This window comes from Cinclus cinclus, chromosome 13 (assembly GCF_963662255.1).
Source record: "Cinclus cinclus chromosome 13, bCinCin1.1, whole genome shotgun sequence".
Taxonomy (NCBI): Eukaryota; Metazoa; Chordata; class Aves; order Passeriformes; family Cinclidae; genus Cinclus; species Cinclus cinclus.
In genome coordinates, this window is record NC_085058.1 from 21,565,292 (window position 1) to 21,578,615 (window position 13,324).

General features: G+C 59.8%; 2 protein-coding genes across 12 annotated transcripts; both read left to right on the plus strand.

Moving 5' to 3' along the window:
• The first annotated feature begins 33 nt into the window (after positions 1–33).
• VPS33B (VPS33B late endosome and lysosome associated) lies at positions 34–7,269 on the plus strand. 9 transcript variants are annotated; one of them, XM_062501513.1, is made up of 23 exons: positions 34–169; positions 298–378; positions 452–513; positions 661–710; positions 901–968; positions 1,189–1,234; positions 1,539–1,633; positions 1,942–2,046; positions 2,366–2,462; positions 2,592–2,669; positions 3,043–3,116; positions 4,007–4,093; positions 4,176–4,266; positions 4,451–4,525; positions 4,818–4,882; positions 4,952–5,006; positions 5,088–5,134; positions 5,431–5,563; positions 5,838–5,911; positions 6,417–6,518; positions 6,673–6,748; positions 6,818–6,934; positions 7,138–7,269. In XM_062501513.1, the coding sequence occupies exons 1-23, from the start codon at positions 74–76 to the stop codon at positions 7,215–7,217; spliced, it is 1,854 nt and encodes a 617-aa protein (XP_062357497.1). In that variant the 5' UTR covers positions 34–73; the 3' UTR covers positions 7,218–7,269. The 9 variants fall into 9 exon arrangements, with proteins under 9 accessions (XP_062357497.1, XP_062357498.1, XP_062357493.1 ...); XM_062501514.1 differs by having other exon boundaries at positions 455–513; XM_062501509.1 differs by having other exon boundaries at positions 6,673–6,934.
• A 270-nt stretch (positions 7,270–7,539) lies between these two features.
• On the plus strand, positions 7,540–12,977 carry PRC1 (protein regulator of cytokinesis 1). Of its 3 annotated transcripts, none has more exons than XM_062501117.1 (14): positions 7,540–7,648; positions 7,832–7,964; positions 8,266–8,388; positions 8,724–8,957; positions 9,034–9,204; positions 9,417–9,566; positions 9,784–9,931; positions 10,011–10,147; positions 10,363–10,458; positions 10,573–10,719; positions 11,092–11,202; positions 11,369–11,476; positions 12,030–12,200; positions 12,766–12,977. In XM_062501117.1, exons 1-14 carry the CDS (start codon positions 7,623–7,625, stop codon positions 12,838–12,840), a joined length of 1,830 nt encoding a protein of 609 aa, XP_062357101.1. In that variant the 5' UTR covers positions 7,540–7,622; the 3' UTR covers positions 12,841–12,977. The 3 variants fall into 3 exon arrangements, with proteins under 3 accessions (XP_062357101.1, XP_062357103.1, XP_062357104.1); XM_062501119.1 differs by having other exon boundaries at positions 7,606–7,648; positions 11,092–11,193; XM_062501120.1 differs by having other exon boundaries at positions 7,606–7,648; positions 12,030–12,123; positions 12,766–12,910.
• The last annotated feature ends 347 nt before the right edge of the window (positions 12,978–13,324 follow it).

Sequence of the window (13,324 nt, forward strand, 5' to 3'; positions counted from 1 at the left end):
CTTCCGCCATCGCCGAGTTCCGGCTGTGCTCTGCCCGCGCTCGGGCGTTCCCGGTGCTGACCCGGTCCCCGCCATGGCGCTCGCCGGGCGGCACGACGCGCCCGAGCCGCCGGACTTCGGGATCCTGAAGCGGCTGGCGCGAGACCAGCTCGTCTACCTGTTGGAGCAGGTCCGGGGCCCGCCCGGGGCAGGGATCGGTGTTGGCCGCGGGTTTGGGGGTCGGGAGTCGAGGTCGGGGCGGGAGGGGCTCGGCACGGGGCAGCCGCGGGGTGCCGGCCCATGCGCGCCTGCCCGCAGCTCCCCGGGAAGAAGGACCTGTTTATCGAGGCCGACCTGATGAGCCCCCTGGACCGCATCGCTAACGTGTCCATCCTGAAGGTACCGCGGGGTCCGCTCGGGCTGGGCCTGCCCGCCGCATTCGCCCGCGCCCAACCCGGCCCTGTCCCCGCAGCAGCACGACGTGGACAAGCTCTACAAGGTGGAGACGCGGCCGGGCCCCGGCGCTAGCGACCAGTGAGTGCCCCGCGCTGGGCCGCCTGCCCCGCTCAGAGCGCGGCTCTGCCGGAGCCCGAGTAGGGCCTTGGAGAGAAGGGTCCGTGAGCACGGGCGGGTGCGAGCAGTCCCGGGTACGAGCAGCTCTCGCTCCCCTCTGTGATGCAGGTTCTGCTTCCTGGTACGGCCGCGGGTCAGGACCATGAGGTTCATCGCGGGTGAGTGTGGCCCCAGAGGCGGCTGCCCCTCAGCTGCTCTGGGCCATCGCTGCGCCCGGGCCCGAGGGGCTCTCGGTGAGCCCCGCTCCCGGGGTTTCACTGTTCCTGGGGCGATCGGGCTCTGTGAGCCGAGGGGAGCTGTCCCTGGCAGGGTGGGCAGCTCTGCAGGGGCTGTGCGGGATGTCCACAGATATTGTCAACGCTGACAAGATGTCAGGGAGGAGTAGGAAGTACAAAATCATCTTCAGCCCCCAGAAGGTTAGTGGGACTCACAGCGCTGCCCATTCCCCTGTCACTCTGTGCCTGCCTAGCTTTTGCACCTTCCACCCCTTCTATAGGCACCAAAACCCATTTGTTTCTAACCTAGAAATGTTTAAGTAAACCCAAGTGTTTTGATACCTGGGAAAGCACTGGGCCCTTCCAGAGCTTTTCCTGCTTAGAGTCTGCTTGGACCTGAGGGTCTCCTGTTCCTTTCCAGTTCTATGCTTGTGAGATGGTGCTGGAGGAAGAGGGTGTCTTTGGTGGTGAGTGGGGCTGCAGTGCTGGCTCAGTGCAGCTGACACTGCAGGATTCCAGTTGAATCCCACTGCTGGCATCCCTGTGTGGGCAGGGACAGGAAGGTGGGCAGGGAAACACAGGTTCTCTTGAGGTTGGCAGATGTATGCCCACACAGCATCAGCCCCTCTCTTCTGCCTGAGGAGAGGAGACAGGATCCTGCCACCCATCCTGTCTGAAGCTGAATAGTCCCTGTTTTGGGCCTGCTGTGATTCTTGGGGCTCTTCCTGCCCAGGGCTGCATAAGTGTCTCCTATCCCTGTCCTGAACACAGATGTCACCTGTGATGAATGGTCCTTCTACCTACTGCCTCTGGATGAAGACATCATCAGCATGGAGCTGCCCGAGTTCTTCCGTGACTACTTTTTGGTCAGTGGGATGCTGTGGTGGGGTGGCAGCCCTTCCTGCCTCCTGTGCCTCACTGGGGCTGGGGACAAGGTGCTGTTCAGGGGGGAGGTGTGTGGCATCCTGCTCAGTCCCTCAGTCTGCACCAGGGGCCTTTGTTCTCCCCAGGAGCAGCTTTTGCTGGGGAGTGGCTGCTCATCCCTGAGCTGGCCCCTCTTCCCCTGGCCAAGTTGGGGCATCCTGTTGTGTTCCTGGGATGAAGCTCCAGTCCAATCCCCTGCCATGGCAGTCCTTCCCTGCCAGCTGCCCATACTCACTCCCTCATCCTGCAGGAGGGAGATCACCGCTGGATCAACCCCATCGCCAGAGCCCTGCAATTGCTGAACTCCCTTTATGGCCCTTTTGGGAAGACGTATGGCATCGGCCGCTGTGCTAAGGTGTGGCTGGCACCACGGGCCCCTTGGGTCCCCGTCAGGGCTTGCAGGGATCTGGACCCCATCAGCTGCAGGGCAGCACATCACCACAGAGGGTCACTGTCCTATGTCTCTTCCTGGGCAGGTTTTGCGGGGGGGGTCCCATATGCCAAGGTGGGCAGCAGAGGGGTGGCTGCTGCTCGCTGGGGTGTGGTGGAGCCCCCTGTGCCCTGAGGGGGGGAGCATTTGTGCCTGGCCTTGGTATTCATCCCCGCTGTGTGTCAGGGCCCTTGGTGGGAGCTTGGGGCTGCTCCCCTGCCCTGACACCCTCTGCCCCTCACAGATGAGCTACGAGCTGTGGCGGGACCTGGAGGAGGAGAATGAGAGTGAAGGCCAGGGTAGGAAGCCTGAGATTGGACACGTCTTCCTCACAGACAGAGGTGGGCTGAGGCAAGGGCAGTGGCCGGGGGGGTACAGTTCAGGCAGCAGGGCCCCCAGAGGGGCAGGGAAAGCCTCTGTGGGGTGGCAGGAGGAATGGGAAGGTAGCCTGGCTCTGGCTGTGCTTGCAGACATGGACTATGTGACAGCACTCTGCTCCCAAGTGGTCTACGAGGGGATCGTGGATGACACCTTCCGCATCAAGTGTGGTAGGTGACTTGGGAACAGTGACGGGGCAGCATGGAGCTCTGTGCTCAGAGCAGGGCAGAACACAGCTCTGCCTCAGAACAGGGCTGTGCGCTCTGAACGGGGCTTTCCACTTACAGTGAGCCAACACGGGGCTCTGAGCCCACCTGGCCAGTGCCTGCATGGTTTGTGCCTGGCACTGTCAGGCACGGTGCTGTCCCCACAGGGACAGTCCCATTGTAGGATGCTGCTGGAGGTCATCCAGAGGGACAGTCCTCACTTTTACCAAGAGACTGGGCTGGCATCCCCTGTCTCTACTGCCTCTTACAGCAAGGCTTGTGCGTGTGGAAATGTTGCTATGTCTGGGACAAAGCAGCGCTTCACTTTTCCCTGCAGGCAGCGTGGATTTTGGGCCAGATGTCACCTCTTCTGATAAGAGTATTAAGGTGCTGCTCAATTCCCAGGACAAAGTGAGTCCTCACAAGCCTTGGGGGAGTCCCCTTGGTGGGAGGAGGCAGAGTGGACCATTCTCTCCCCTAAACTTGAGCAGGAGTGGCTGGGGACTGCTGGGCCCCTGGAGCATGGGTTCAGGCACAGACCAGAGAAACCTGGTGCAGCTCCACTTCTGAACCTGTCAGAGTCCCTGCATGCAGGGCTGTGTCATAAATTAGTGTTTTAAGGTCACTAAAGGAATCACCAGCAAACACATGCACAAAAATGGGTTTAATGTAAAAGTCACAGCATGACAAAATTTGTTGGCAAAGTTCTAAATGGTTAAAGCACACGGATGAAAAGCAAAAAACAATTATAAATCAATCAATCCAAACCAAAACCAAGCCAAAAATATCCACATGGAGGTGGACGTGGGGAATGAGGGAATCTAAAGGATAGGAAAGGGTAAGGATATAAAGACCCTCCTGTTGAGTCACAAGGTTCATAGTAATTTTCCATTCTGGCCACAATTCAGGTTGGTATCTAACTGTGGAATTTGACAATTAAAACATTACCCCACTTGCATTTTTATTCAGGTTACAAAAGTAAGTTTTCCAGGCTGTTCATTTCAAACCAGGAGCTGGTTAGACAGTACTAGTTCCTAGGAGGAGAGAGAATGTTTCTGCTAAGCTGGGGAGAAACTCAGGCCAGGTGCTATTCAACAACGCTGATCCCTGAGGAGCCTTTCTCAGATCATGGTGTGGCCTGGGTCAGAGGGATGCACTGACACAGGCTGCTGTGCTGCCAGTCGGGGTTTTGGGGCATGGCATGACATGTGGCCAGTGTGCCATACAGGCTGCTGGGAGCGTTGGCCCTGGGCTCTGTGTCTCCAGGGCTGCAGCTCCTGGGAGCTGTGCTGCTTCCACAGGTATTCAGCCAGATTCGCAATGAGCACTTCTCCAGCGTGTTTGGTCTCCTGAGCCAGAAGTCACGGAACCTGCAGGCACAGTACGATGTGAGTGCCACCCTGGTGTGCAGGATGCCTGTGGCTCTGTCCCTCGCAGCCAGGCCACCACCCCCTGCTCTCCCTCCCTCAGCGGCGCCGAGGCATGGACATCAAGCAGATGAAGGACTTTGTGTCCCAGGAGCTGAAGGGACTGAAGCAGGAGCATCGCCTGCTGAGCCTACGTAGGAACCTGAGGGGAGGGAGGGGCCCTCTGCTGTTCTGCAAGTGCTGGAGCTCTGGGGAAAAGCAGGGGGTCAGGGGGCCCTGGATGTGCCCAGAGGGGCAGGGCAGGGGCTGCTGGCATGTGCCAACAGTGCCTGCAGAGCCCCTTCCCCTCCAAAGCCCCTGTGTCTCTTGGTTGTGTAGATATCGGTGCCTGTGAGTTTATCATGAAAAAGAAAACCAAGCAGGACTTCCAAGAGACCATCAAGGCAGAACACTGTGAGTGCTGCTCCATGCTCTATCTGTGCCCACCCCTGCCCAAGTCTGACCCATGGCCTCGCTTGCCCCAGGCCCGGCCAGCCTCATGCCTGGGGGCTCTCTGTGTGGCCACCATTCTCCCAGCCCTTGTTTTGAGGCTGTCTCAAGATCCTAAGTAGGGTCAGGCTGAGAGGGAATGTGTGGAGGGGAGGGGCCCCATTTCCTGGGCTGTTGGGAGGGCAGTGGAACCCAGAGCCTAGCTCAGTGGGCTGGCAAGAGCCCTGGGGTGATGCTGCCTGTTCCCCTACCACAGCACTGCTGGAGGGCTTTGACATTCGTGAGAGCACCAGCTTCATCGAAGAGCACATTGACCGGCAGGTGAGACCCTGGGGATGCAGCCTGCTCCAGCTGACCCATCCTGCCCCTGCTGATCCCTGCTCCCCACAGGTGTCCCCCATCGAGAGCCTGCGCCTCATGTGCCTCCTGTCCATCACAGAAAATGGTGAGTGCCCTGCTGGGCTGGGCCACGGCAGTGGCACTGAGCTCCAGCCCTGGCACAGAGCTCACCTGGTGCTCCCCGCAGGTCTGATCCCCAAGGACTACCGCTCTCTGAAAACCCAGTACCTGCAGGTGAGGGGCCCGGAGTCACTACAGAGCAAGAGCTGAGTCAGATGGGGTTCCCCTCCCTCTGGTGCTGGGCAGCAGCACTCCTGGGGATGGGCCTTGCCTCCACAGGCCCTTCAGGAGCCCCAGCATGCCCAAGCTGTCTCTCCAGGACAGACCCTGCCTCCACAGGCTCCACATGAGCCCCAGTCTCCAGCTGCCCCTGCCCTGTGCTTGCTGGGGGGCTCTGACCAGAAGGGATACCCTGTCTGCTGCCCGCGCTGGCAGAAGGGCTGCACGCTGAGCCTGTTGCCCATTCACAGAGCTACGGGCCTGAGCACTTGCTGACCTTCCACAACCTCAAGCGCATTGGGCTGCTGACAGAGCAGTCAGCTGGGGAGACTCTGACGGCCGTGGAGAGCAAAGTCAGCAAGCTGGTGACAGACCGTGCTGCAGGTGAGCCAGCCCGCTGCCCCGTGGCCCTGGGAGCTTGGGAAGGGGAGCTGCTGCCACAGATCTGGCTGCAAGCAAGTGGCAAACGTGTGGGCTGCAAGCACCAAGCATGTCTCCAGTGATGCTGCTGCAGGCAGAGCAGTGGGCTCTGCTGTGGGGGCACCAGGGCTGGCAGCCACCAAACATTCTCTGGAGCACACAGCTCTGGACATCTCTGCCAGCCTGTGTCTGGGATCCAGACGGAGCCTCTTAAGATGTTTCTCCTTGTGTTTTCCAGGAAAGATCACAGATGCATTTAATTCGTTGGCCAGGAAGAGTAATTTCCGAGCCATAAGCAAGAAGCTGGGGTTGGTACGTCCTTTGAGGGGTGCTAGGTGGCCAAAGTGCCCACTGGAGCAGAGAGCTCTGTTTAGCATGTGCCCATGCCCAAGCTGCAGGCTTGGCATCTCAGGGGGACACAGCTCAGGGCCAGAGCTACTGAAACTGCTCTAGGCTTCTCAGAGCTGGGGCCCACTGGCAGCCTCTGACTTTGCCCTGACCCTGTGCCATGCGGGCGTGGTGCAGTGCTGGGGCTTTCTTTGCTCCCTTCAGACACAACAGTGGCACTGCGCAGGCACCCCTGTGTCCTCCATCCTGAGTCAGAGGGCAGAGGGTGCTGGCAAGTTGACATTTCTGTCCCTGGCCCCTGCTGCACAGCCCACCCAGGCCATGCGATGCTGGCTCTGGCACGGTGGGGCAGGAGGTGGGGACAGAGCTATGCTCCAGGTGCCTGTCCCTCCTCACCCCTGCACCTCTGAGGGGGGGTGAGGCTCCAGGCAGCCTGGTCCTGTACCTGTGCTGTCACCTGTCACTGCAGATCCCTCGGCTGGATGGCGAGTATGACCTCAAAATGCCTCGGGACATGGCATATGTTTTTGGTGGGGCTTACATGCCCCTGAGTTGCAAGATCATTGAGCAGGTGAGCTCTTCTGCACTGGAGAGAGCCGGGCACGTCCCCTCAAGCCCCTGCCTCCTTCTGGGGAGTCTAGGGCTAGGGCTGATGGCGGTCATCTCCTGCTTGGAGCCTGCTGAGCAGTGCCCAGCAGCCAGCCTGACACCCTGCTATCCCTCAGGTGCTGGAGCGCCGGGGCTGGCAGGGCCTCGAGGAGGTCGTGCGACTGCTCAATGGCAACGAGTTCTCTGCCTCAGGTAGTGCTGGCGGGCTGGGGGCATTGGGGCTGGCGGCTGGCACGTCCTACAGCGCTCTTCCCTATCCAGACAGCACTGTGGAGGACAACCCTGCCTGGGAGTCCCAGCGTGTTGTGCTCGCTGTCTTCCTGGGGGGCTGCACCTTCTCTGAGATTGCAGCTCTCCGCTTCCTGGGGAAGGAGAGAGGTGGGAAGGGAAAGGGAAGGGCACAGGTGGGAGCACGGGGATCCTGGCGGTGCAGCCAAGCCGTGCTCAGTAACCAGCACCAGCTGAGCCGTGGGGAGGGGGTGTCAAGGCACACGGCTATCCTGGGAAGTGGGCGGGGACGGGGCTGGGAGTGTCAGTGCTACCCCACAGCACTGCTGGGGCACTGACGGCCTTTCCTGTAGGGTGCAAGTTCATCTTCCTGACCACGGCCATCACCAACAGCGCCCGCATGATGGAGGCCATGATCGAAGCCAAGGCCTGAGCCCCGGAGGGGCCGAGGGAAGCGTGCCAGTAAAATCTGTGCTGACAACGAACCGGCCCAGGGCTGTGTGTGTGAGGGTGGCCCCGGCGCGGGGACGCGCAGGCACCGCCCGGGCGCGCGGGGACGCGCAGGCACCGCCCGGGCGCGCGGGGACGCGCAGGCACCGCCCGGGCGCGCGGTCACGGCGCGCTGTCAGTCGCGAGCGCGCGGTGGCGCCGTTAGCCGCGCAGAAGGCGCGGCCGTCTCCCTCCGGATTGGCTGGAGGCGCCGAAGGTTCTGCACTACCATTGGCTAGGAGCGGCTTGGGGCGGGGCGGAAGCGCGGCCCGGCTGGCGGTTATGGGCGGGGGCGCGGCAGCCAATCAGCGCGGCCGTGAGGGGAGTTCGAATCGGCGGAGCGGCGGCAATGGAGCGCGGAGGGACGAGGAAAAGGTGCGGGACCGGGAGAACCGAGAACCAGGGCGGGGATCGGGGAGAACCGGAGTGGATCGGGAGACGCGGCTGGGCGGGAGCGCTGGGAATCGGGGCGGGAGGTCACGGTGGCCCGGGCGGTGGCTGGGGCAGCTCTCGGCCCCGAGGCTCTTCCCGGCCGCTGACGGCCCCCGCTGCCCTCAGCGAGGTGCTGGCGGCCGAGGCCGTGACCTGCCTGAATCGGGCCATGGCGGCCCTGCGGGACATCTGGGAAGAGATCGGTATTCCCGAGGAGCAGCGGCTGGAGCGCACCGACACCGTCAGGAAGCACATCAAGGTGAGGGGCGGAGGGCACCGGTTCTTCTGGTGAGCCGCGTACCTGCTGCAGCGGGAGGCCGGGACCTGAGAGGCTCAGAGTGAGCTCACCCAGGGCTGCTCTCTCGGGGTTTCAGGATGGGGGCACCGGGGGCCCCTGCCCGGCTGTTACCGCGCCTCTGCCTTGTCCTATGCACCCCGTCCTCCTGGGCCCGCACTGCCCACACTTCACTCGGGCCCAGCCGTGGATCTCTAGCCCTGCCCCTACTGCTCTGCCCGCTCTCCATTCCCACACCCTGCCTCTAACCACACCTGTGCTGCAGAGTCTCCTGGACATGATGGTGGCAGAGGAGGAAAGCCTGAAGGAGCGTCTCCTCAAGAGCATCGTCCTGTGTCGGAAGGAGCTGGATACCCTCTGCAGGGAGCTCCAGCTGGGCCCCTTTGAGGTGAGGTGTGGGATCCTGGGGTCCTTCTGCCTGACCTCTGCCTGGCTGTCTCAAGAGGCCAGAGGTTAGAAGGCAAATATCTATTCAAACCTGCTTTTCTGGGTGATTGGTAGAGCCGAGGAGGGTTTTGTGGCTCCTCACAGAACAGGCATTGGTAGGTGGTTGTGTTGTGTTCTCCAGCACCTTGTTTTGTGTGTTGCTGGTATTCATGCAGCTTCCTGGGGAGCACCTTGCTCAGACCCAGGCCTGGTGGCACCTGTCTTTGTATAAAAGCCTGAAGCATGAGCCAGGTACAAGAGAAGTGTATAACAGAGCTCATTTCTGGCCTCTTTCAGACAGAGGAGGAAAGCACTATCCTGCAGATGGAGAAAAACCTGCGCACCTGTGTGGAGGTGCTGCAGAAGCAGAAGCGGGACCGGAAGCAGGAGCTGAAGGCCCTCCAGGAACAGGACCGAGCCCTGTGTGACATCCTGTGTACACCTCTGTTCAGTATCGACACTAGCAGTGTGCCCAGCCTGGAGGACCTGGACCGCTACCGGCGCCACGTGGCCTCCCTCAACACCCTGAAGGTGAGCCTGGAGGGTGAGGGAGTCACTGAGGTGCCCAAAAGTGCCCCCTGGTTCCTGACACTGCCCTCACCCCCAGGAGCAAAGGCGGGAAGAATTTGTCAGCAACAAGCGTCAGATCATTCTGCTCATGGAGGAGCTGGACCACACCCCGGACACCAGCTTTGAGCGGGATGTGGTGTGTGAGGATGAGAAGGTGTTCTGCCTGTCTCAGGACAACATCATGGCCCTCCAGAAACTGCTGCAGCAGGTATGTTGTGCTGTGAGGCAGTGTTGGGGCTGCTGTGTGTGCTGGCAGCAGCAGCCATCATGATGTAAGAGCAACCACTGGGTTTTGGCAAGGCTTGTGCGTTAGAACACCCATATCAGGGGTGGTGAGGAGATCTCGTGTGCCAAGTGTGTGGCTTTGCAGGTGTAGCAGAGCCAAAGGCTGTACTAATCCCCTGCTCCCTGTCCCTGCAGCTGGAAGCCCAGCGAGCCCTGAATGAGGCTGTGTGCACAGAACTGCGCACCAGGATCGTCGCGCTCTGGGAAAGGCTGCAGATCCCAGAGGAGGAGAGAGAGTCCTCGGCCGTGCACCTGTCTTGGTCCAGAGTCAAAACGAAGAGAGCTGTAAGAGCCCTGTTGTGCTAATGGTGGGAGTGCTGGGGATCCAGGGGATCTCATGCTCCTGGTTGCTCAGTGAGGGGAGCGGGCCAAATTCTGCCTTCATGGAGGGAGGAGCTCAAGGTTGGTGCTGGCGGCTGCCTCATTATAGAGAGCAGATCCCACAGAAGATGAATCCTGTTCTCTTCTTCCTCCCTGACCTGTGCTCTGGTCCCGGGGACAGTTGCAACAGGAAGTGGACCGTCTGGAAGAGCTGAAGCTGCAGAACATGAAATCTGTAATCCATGCAATCCGGGCAGAGCTGGCTGACTATTGGGACAAATGCTTCTACAGCCAGGAGCAGAGGGAGAACTTCAGCCCCTTCTATGATGGTGGGTGCTACTGGCCAGGCAGTTTTGGGGAGGGATCCCAGGGGTTCCAGCCCCTGACCTGGCTGTTCTGCCCTTCCAGAGGATTACACAGAGACCCTGCTCGAGCTGCATGATGCTGAGGTGGGCAAGATGAAGATCTACTATGAAACACACAAAGATCTGTTTGAGGCTGTTCAGAAATGGGAGGAGAATTGGAAGCTGTTCCTGGAGCTGGAGGTATTGTCCAGACAGGAGTATGCCGGGTCGTGGGTCAGCGTGTATCTCTGCTCACATGGGAGAATGCTCTGGGAAGTCATGGTGGGCACCAGCAAGATGCTGTGTTTTGAGCACGGGTGTTTGTGTGGGGCTGGCTCCTCTGGGGCCTTCACCATGTGAGGTTGAGGGGATTGGGTGCTGTGTTTGTGTCTCTCCTGACCACTCTTCTCCACCAGAGTAAAGCAGCTGACCCCAGTCGCTTCACCAATCGTGGAGGAAGCCTTCTGAAGGAGGAGAAGCAGCGAGCAAAGCTGCAGAAGACACTGTCTAAGGTAGGGCCAGTCCTGGGGAAGGACCTGTGGTCCCACTGACAGGAAAAGGGATCCTTGGGTGTGGGGACACCTATGTTCAGGGCAGCCCCTACACTACCCTCATGTCCTGATCAGCTGCAGGAGGAGCTGGAGAGAAAGGTCCAGGCCTGGGAGCAGGAGTTCAAGGGAGCTTTCCTGGTGAAGGGCCAGCAGTTCATGGAGTATGTGTCAGAGCAGTGGCAGCTCTACCGTCTGGAGAAGGAGAAGGAGAAGCAGGAGCGGGTGAGTACAGAGCTGAGCATGTTGGCTTTCTGCCTGGGAGTGTCCCTGGCTCCTGCCTAAGCTCCTGCTATCCTAGGGCTGTCCCTGCTGGGCTCTGCCTGCTCCTTCCCAGCTTGGAAACAGCAGGCAATGGGGATGGTGCCCATTGCTGTCATATCCACATGTGCTGAGCCCCTTTCACTGCTGTCATATCCACATGTGCTGGCCCCAGCTGTGCCAGAGGTGACATTTGGCTCGATACTTGTGGATCTCTGATGACGTTCCTGCTGTGTGGCTCTGCCAGGCTGGCAGCAGGGCAGTGCCCCTGCCATGGTCACCCAGATTCAGTAGCTCCACGGTGCTCAGGTGTGTAAGTGTAGGTGTCTCCCACAGCACCTGAAGAAGAGCCGGGAGATGGAGGCAGAGATGCTGTATGGCAGTGCCCCACGGACACCCATTAAGCGGCGCATGCTCAGCCCCCATGCACCTGCCAAAGTAAGCAAGGTAAAATGTCCCTGCAGGGCAGTTGGGTGGGCTGGGGCCCTGCCTGCAGCTGAGCACACCCTTGGGCTGGCCTCGGCCCTGTGGAGAGGGTGGGGGGGGAGAGGTCAGGGTGCTGCAGCCCCATGGGAAGATGTCCTGTGTGACCTGTGCTCTGCTTTCTCCTCAGCTCCACGGCACCTTCAGTGCTTGCACCACACCCAACACCACTGTTCGCACAGCCTTTGGGGGAGCCATCTCCCACTCGCCCACATCTCGGCTGCCACCCTCCGGGAAGGTGAGGGGCCTTGGGCTGGGCTGGAAGGGACAGGTGAGCTGAGGTGGTGCAGCTCTTCTTGCTGTCATCCCATGGCTCACTTGCGGGGAACAGAAGCCCCTGCTTGTCTTCAGTCTGCTCTGTAGGGCTACTGCCATCCTTCTGGGGTGTTTCTGGTTCCTGAGGGAGGAGGAGGAGGAGGGTGCCAGAAAATCTCCAGCCCAGATTTCTAGTACACTTGTTCCTTAGTGCTGAGCCTGCAGCTTGGGGGACCTTCAAAATCTGTGTGTGCTGCCAGACAGGGCCTGAGCATCCTTGTCTGGTGAGTGGCATCCCTGCCTATGGCAGTGGGGTGGAATGAGATAGGCTTTAAAGTCCCTTCCCACCCACATCATTGCAGGAATCTGTGATTCTGTACTATCTGTTTTAGGGGCCAGAATTGGACCCCAGAATCTGGAGACCTCCTGGAGCCTCACACTGCTCTGGCTCTGCAGAGCAATGGTCACTGAAGCTGCTGCAGCTCTCCTGCCTCTGCTCAATTCCTACATGCCTTAACTGTCAGCTCTTCCCACAGTTTGGCCGGACCCGGACCTCCACCCGCACGGCAGTGCAGCCCCCCCGACCCAAGCTGAGGGAGCGGAACAAGGAAAACATGTCCCCCCTGAGCGGTGGGTGCACCCCCACAGCCCCTGCCCAGCGTAACCACAGCGTTAGTTCTGTTGCCAGCACCTATTCTGAGTTTGCGGTAATTCACCTCTTCTAACCCCGCCCCCCCCTCGCTGCCCCGCACCTTTGCTCCCTCCTGTGTCCCCCCCTCCCGGTGTCCTCTGATAGGGTCACTCCCCATGGAGAACTGCAGAGTTGGTGGCAGAGGGCCCTGAGCAGCCACTGGGGACAGAGCCGCAGCCCAGAGGCCAGGCTGTGGTTGGGACACACCTGTGCAGGGACACAGCCAAGGCAAAGCCCTGAGGGTGGAGTGAGCAAAGGCTGGAGGGGGGCTGCTTTCCTCTCTCAGGCTGGGGGATGTTGGGGGGGCCCTAGACAACCTGTCCTCCCAGCAGGCTGGGCTGAGCCACAGATTTACTGTTGTGTGACACTACCAAAAGTTTTTTACTCTATACCTTTTAGTGAAGAAAGGCATTAATGGTCACTGGATACAAGTTACATAGTTTCCATATTAATTACCACAATTCCAATATTAATTTGTATTCCAGCTCCTTTTAGTAGCTTGCCCTGCCTCTCTCTCTGTACTATGAGGCAGCAGCCCCCTCCCTTCCCTCATCCCTTTCTCTCACTTCTTATTTCCACAGCGCGGACTTTCAAAGGCTTCCACCTTTGAAAGCGCCTCTAATGTTCTCAACTCCACCACCAACAATGCCTCCTGATGAACCCCTGCTCAGGCAGCAATGCAGGGCCTTGCAGCATCTCCTACTCAATGATAACCTGCCCCTCAGTTTCTGCCTTAGAAATGTGGTTTTATTTAAAAAAAAATTCTAGGTGTTGTGAATAAAGTCCTTGTACAGCCCCCACCTGGGAGTGTATTTCTGGGGGTCCCTGGAGCAGGGAGGGGGTGGAAGGGACAGTGCAGGGCAGCCTCAGCACCTGGGCCTGCTGAGCACAAAGCTACAGCCCCCTCCCCCGATCACCTTTAGCCTTCCTCACCACCCCCCCCTCTGAACTCCTCCCCCCGGGCTGTGGAGCTAACCACAGGCTGAACAAGGAAAGTTGTGATATGAGACAACAGTTCACTGTGGGAAGCAAAACCACACAGAACTAAGCAAAACCAGGACTTCATTCCCTCCTTGCAAGTGGTGCTCACCAGCCCAAGGGCAGCTGCTCAGCCTCCCCAGGACAGCAGGACCCCAGCAT

What these genes read in the sequence shown, in the direction of transcription:
- PRC1 (XM_062501117.1), top strand. Translation starts at nt 7,623, where the DNA reads ATGGAGCGCGGAGGGACGAGGAAAAG. An exon ending in GAGTCAAAACGAAGAGAGCT is followed by an intron (nt 9,567 to 9,783) that starts GTAAGAGCCCTG and finishes TCCCGGGGACAG; the next exon opens with TTGCAACAGGAAGTGGACCG. An exon ending in AGAAGGAGAAGCAGGAGCGG is followed by an intron (nt 10,720 to 11,091) that starts GTGAGTACAGAG and finishes TGTCTCCCACAG; the next exon opens with CACCTGAAGAAGAGCCGGGA.
- VPS33B (XM_062501508.1), top strand. Translation starts at nt 337, where the DNA reads ATGAGCCCCCTGGACCGCATCGCTAACGTGTCCATCCTGAAG. An exon ending in CACCTTCCGCATCAAGTGTG is followed by an intron (nt 2,670 to 3,042) that starts GTAGGTGACTTG and finishes TTTTCCCTGCAG; the next exon opens with GCAGCGTGGATTTTGGGCCA. An exon ending in CCTGTCCATCACAGAAAATG is followed by an intron (nt 5,007 to 5,087) that starts GTGAGTGCCCTG and finishes TGCTCCCCGCAG; the next exon opens with GTCTGATCCCCAAGGACTAC.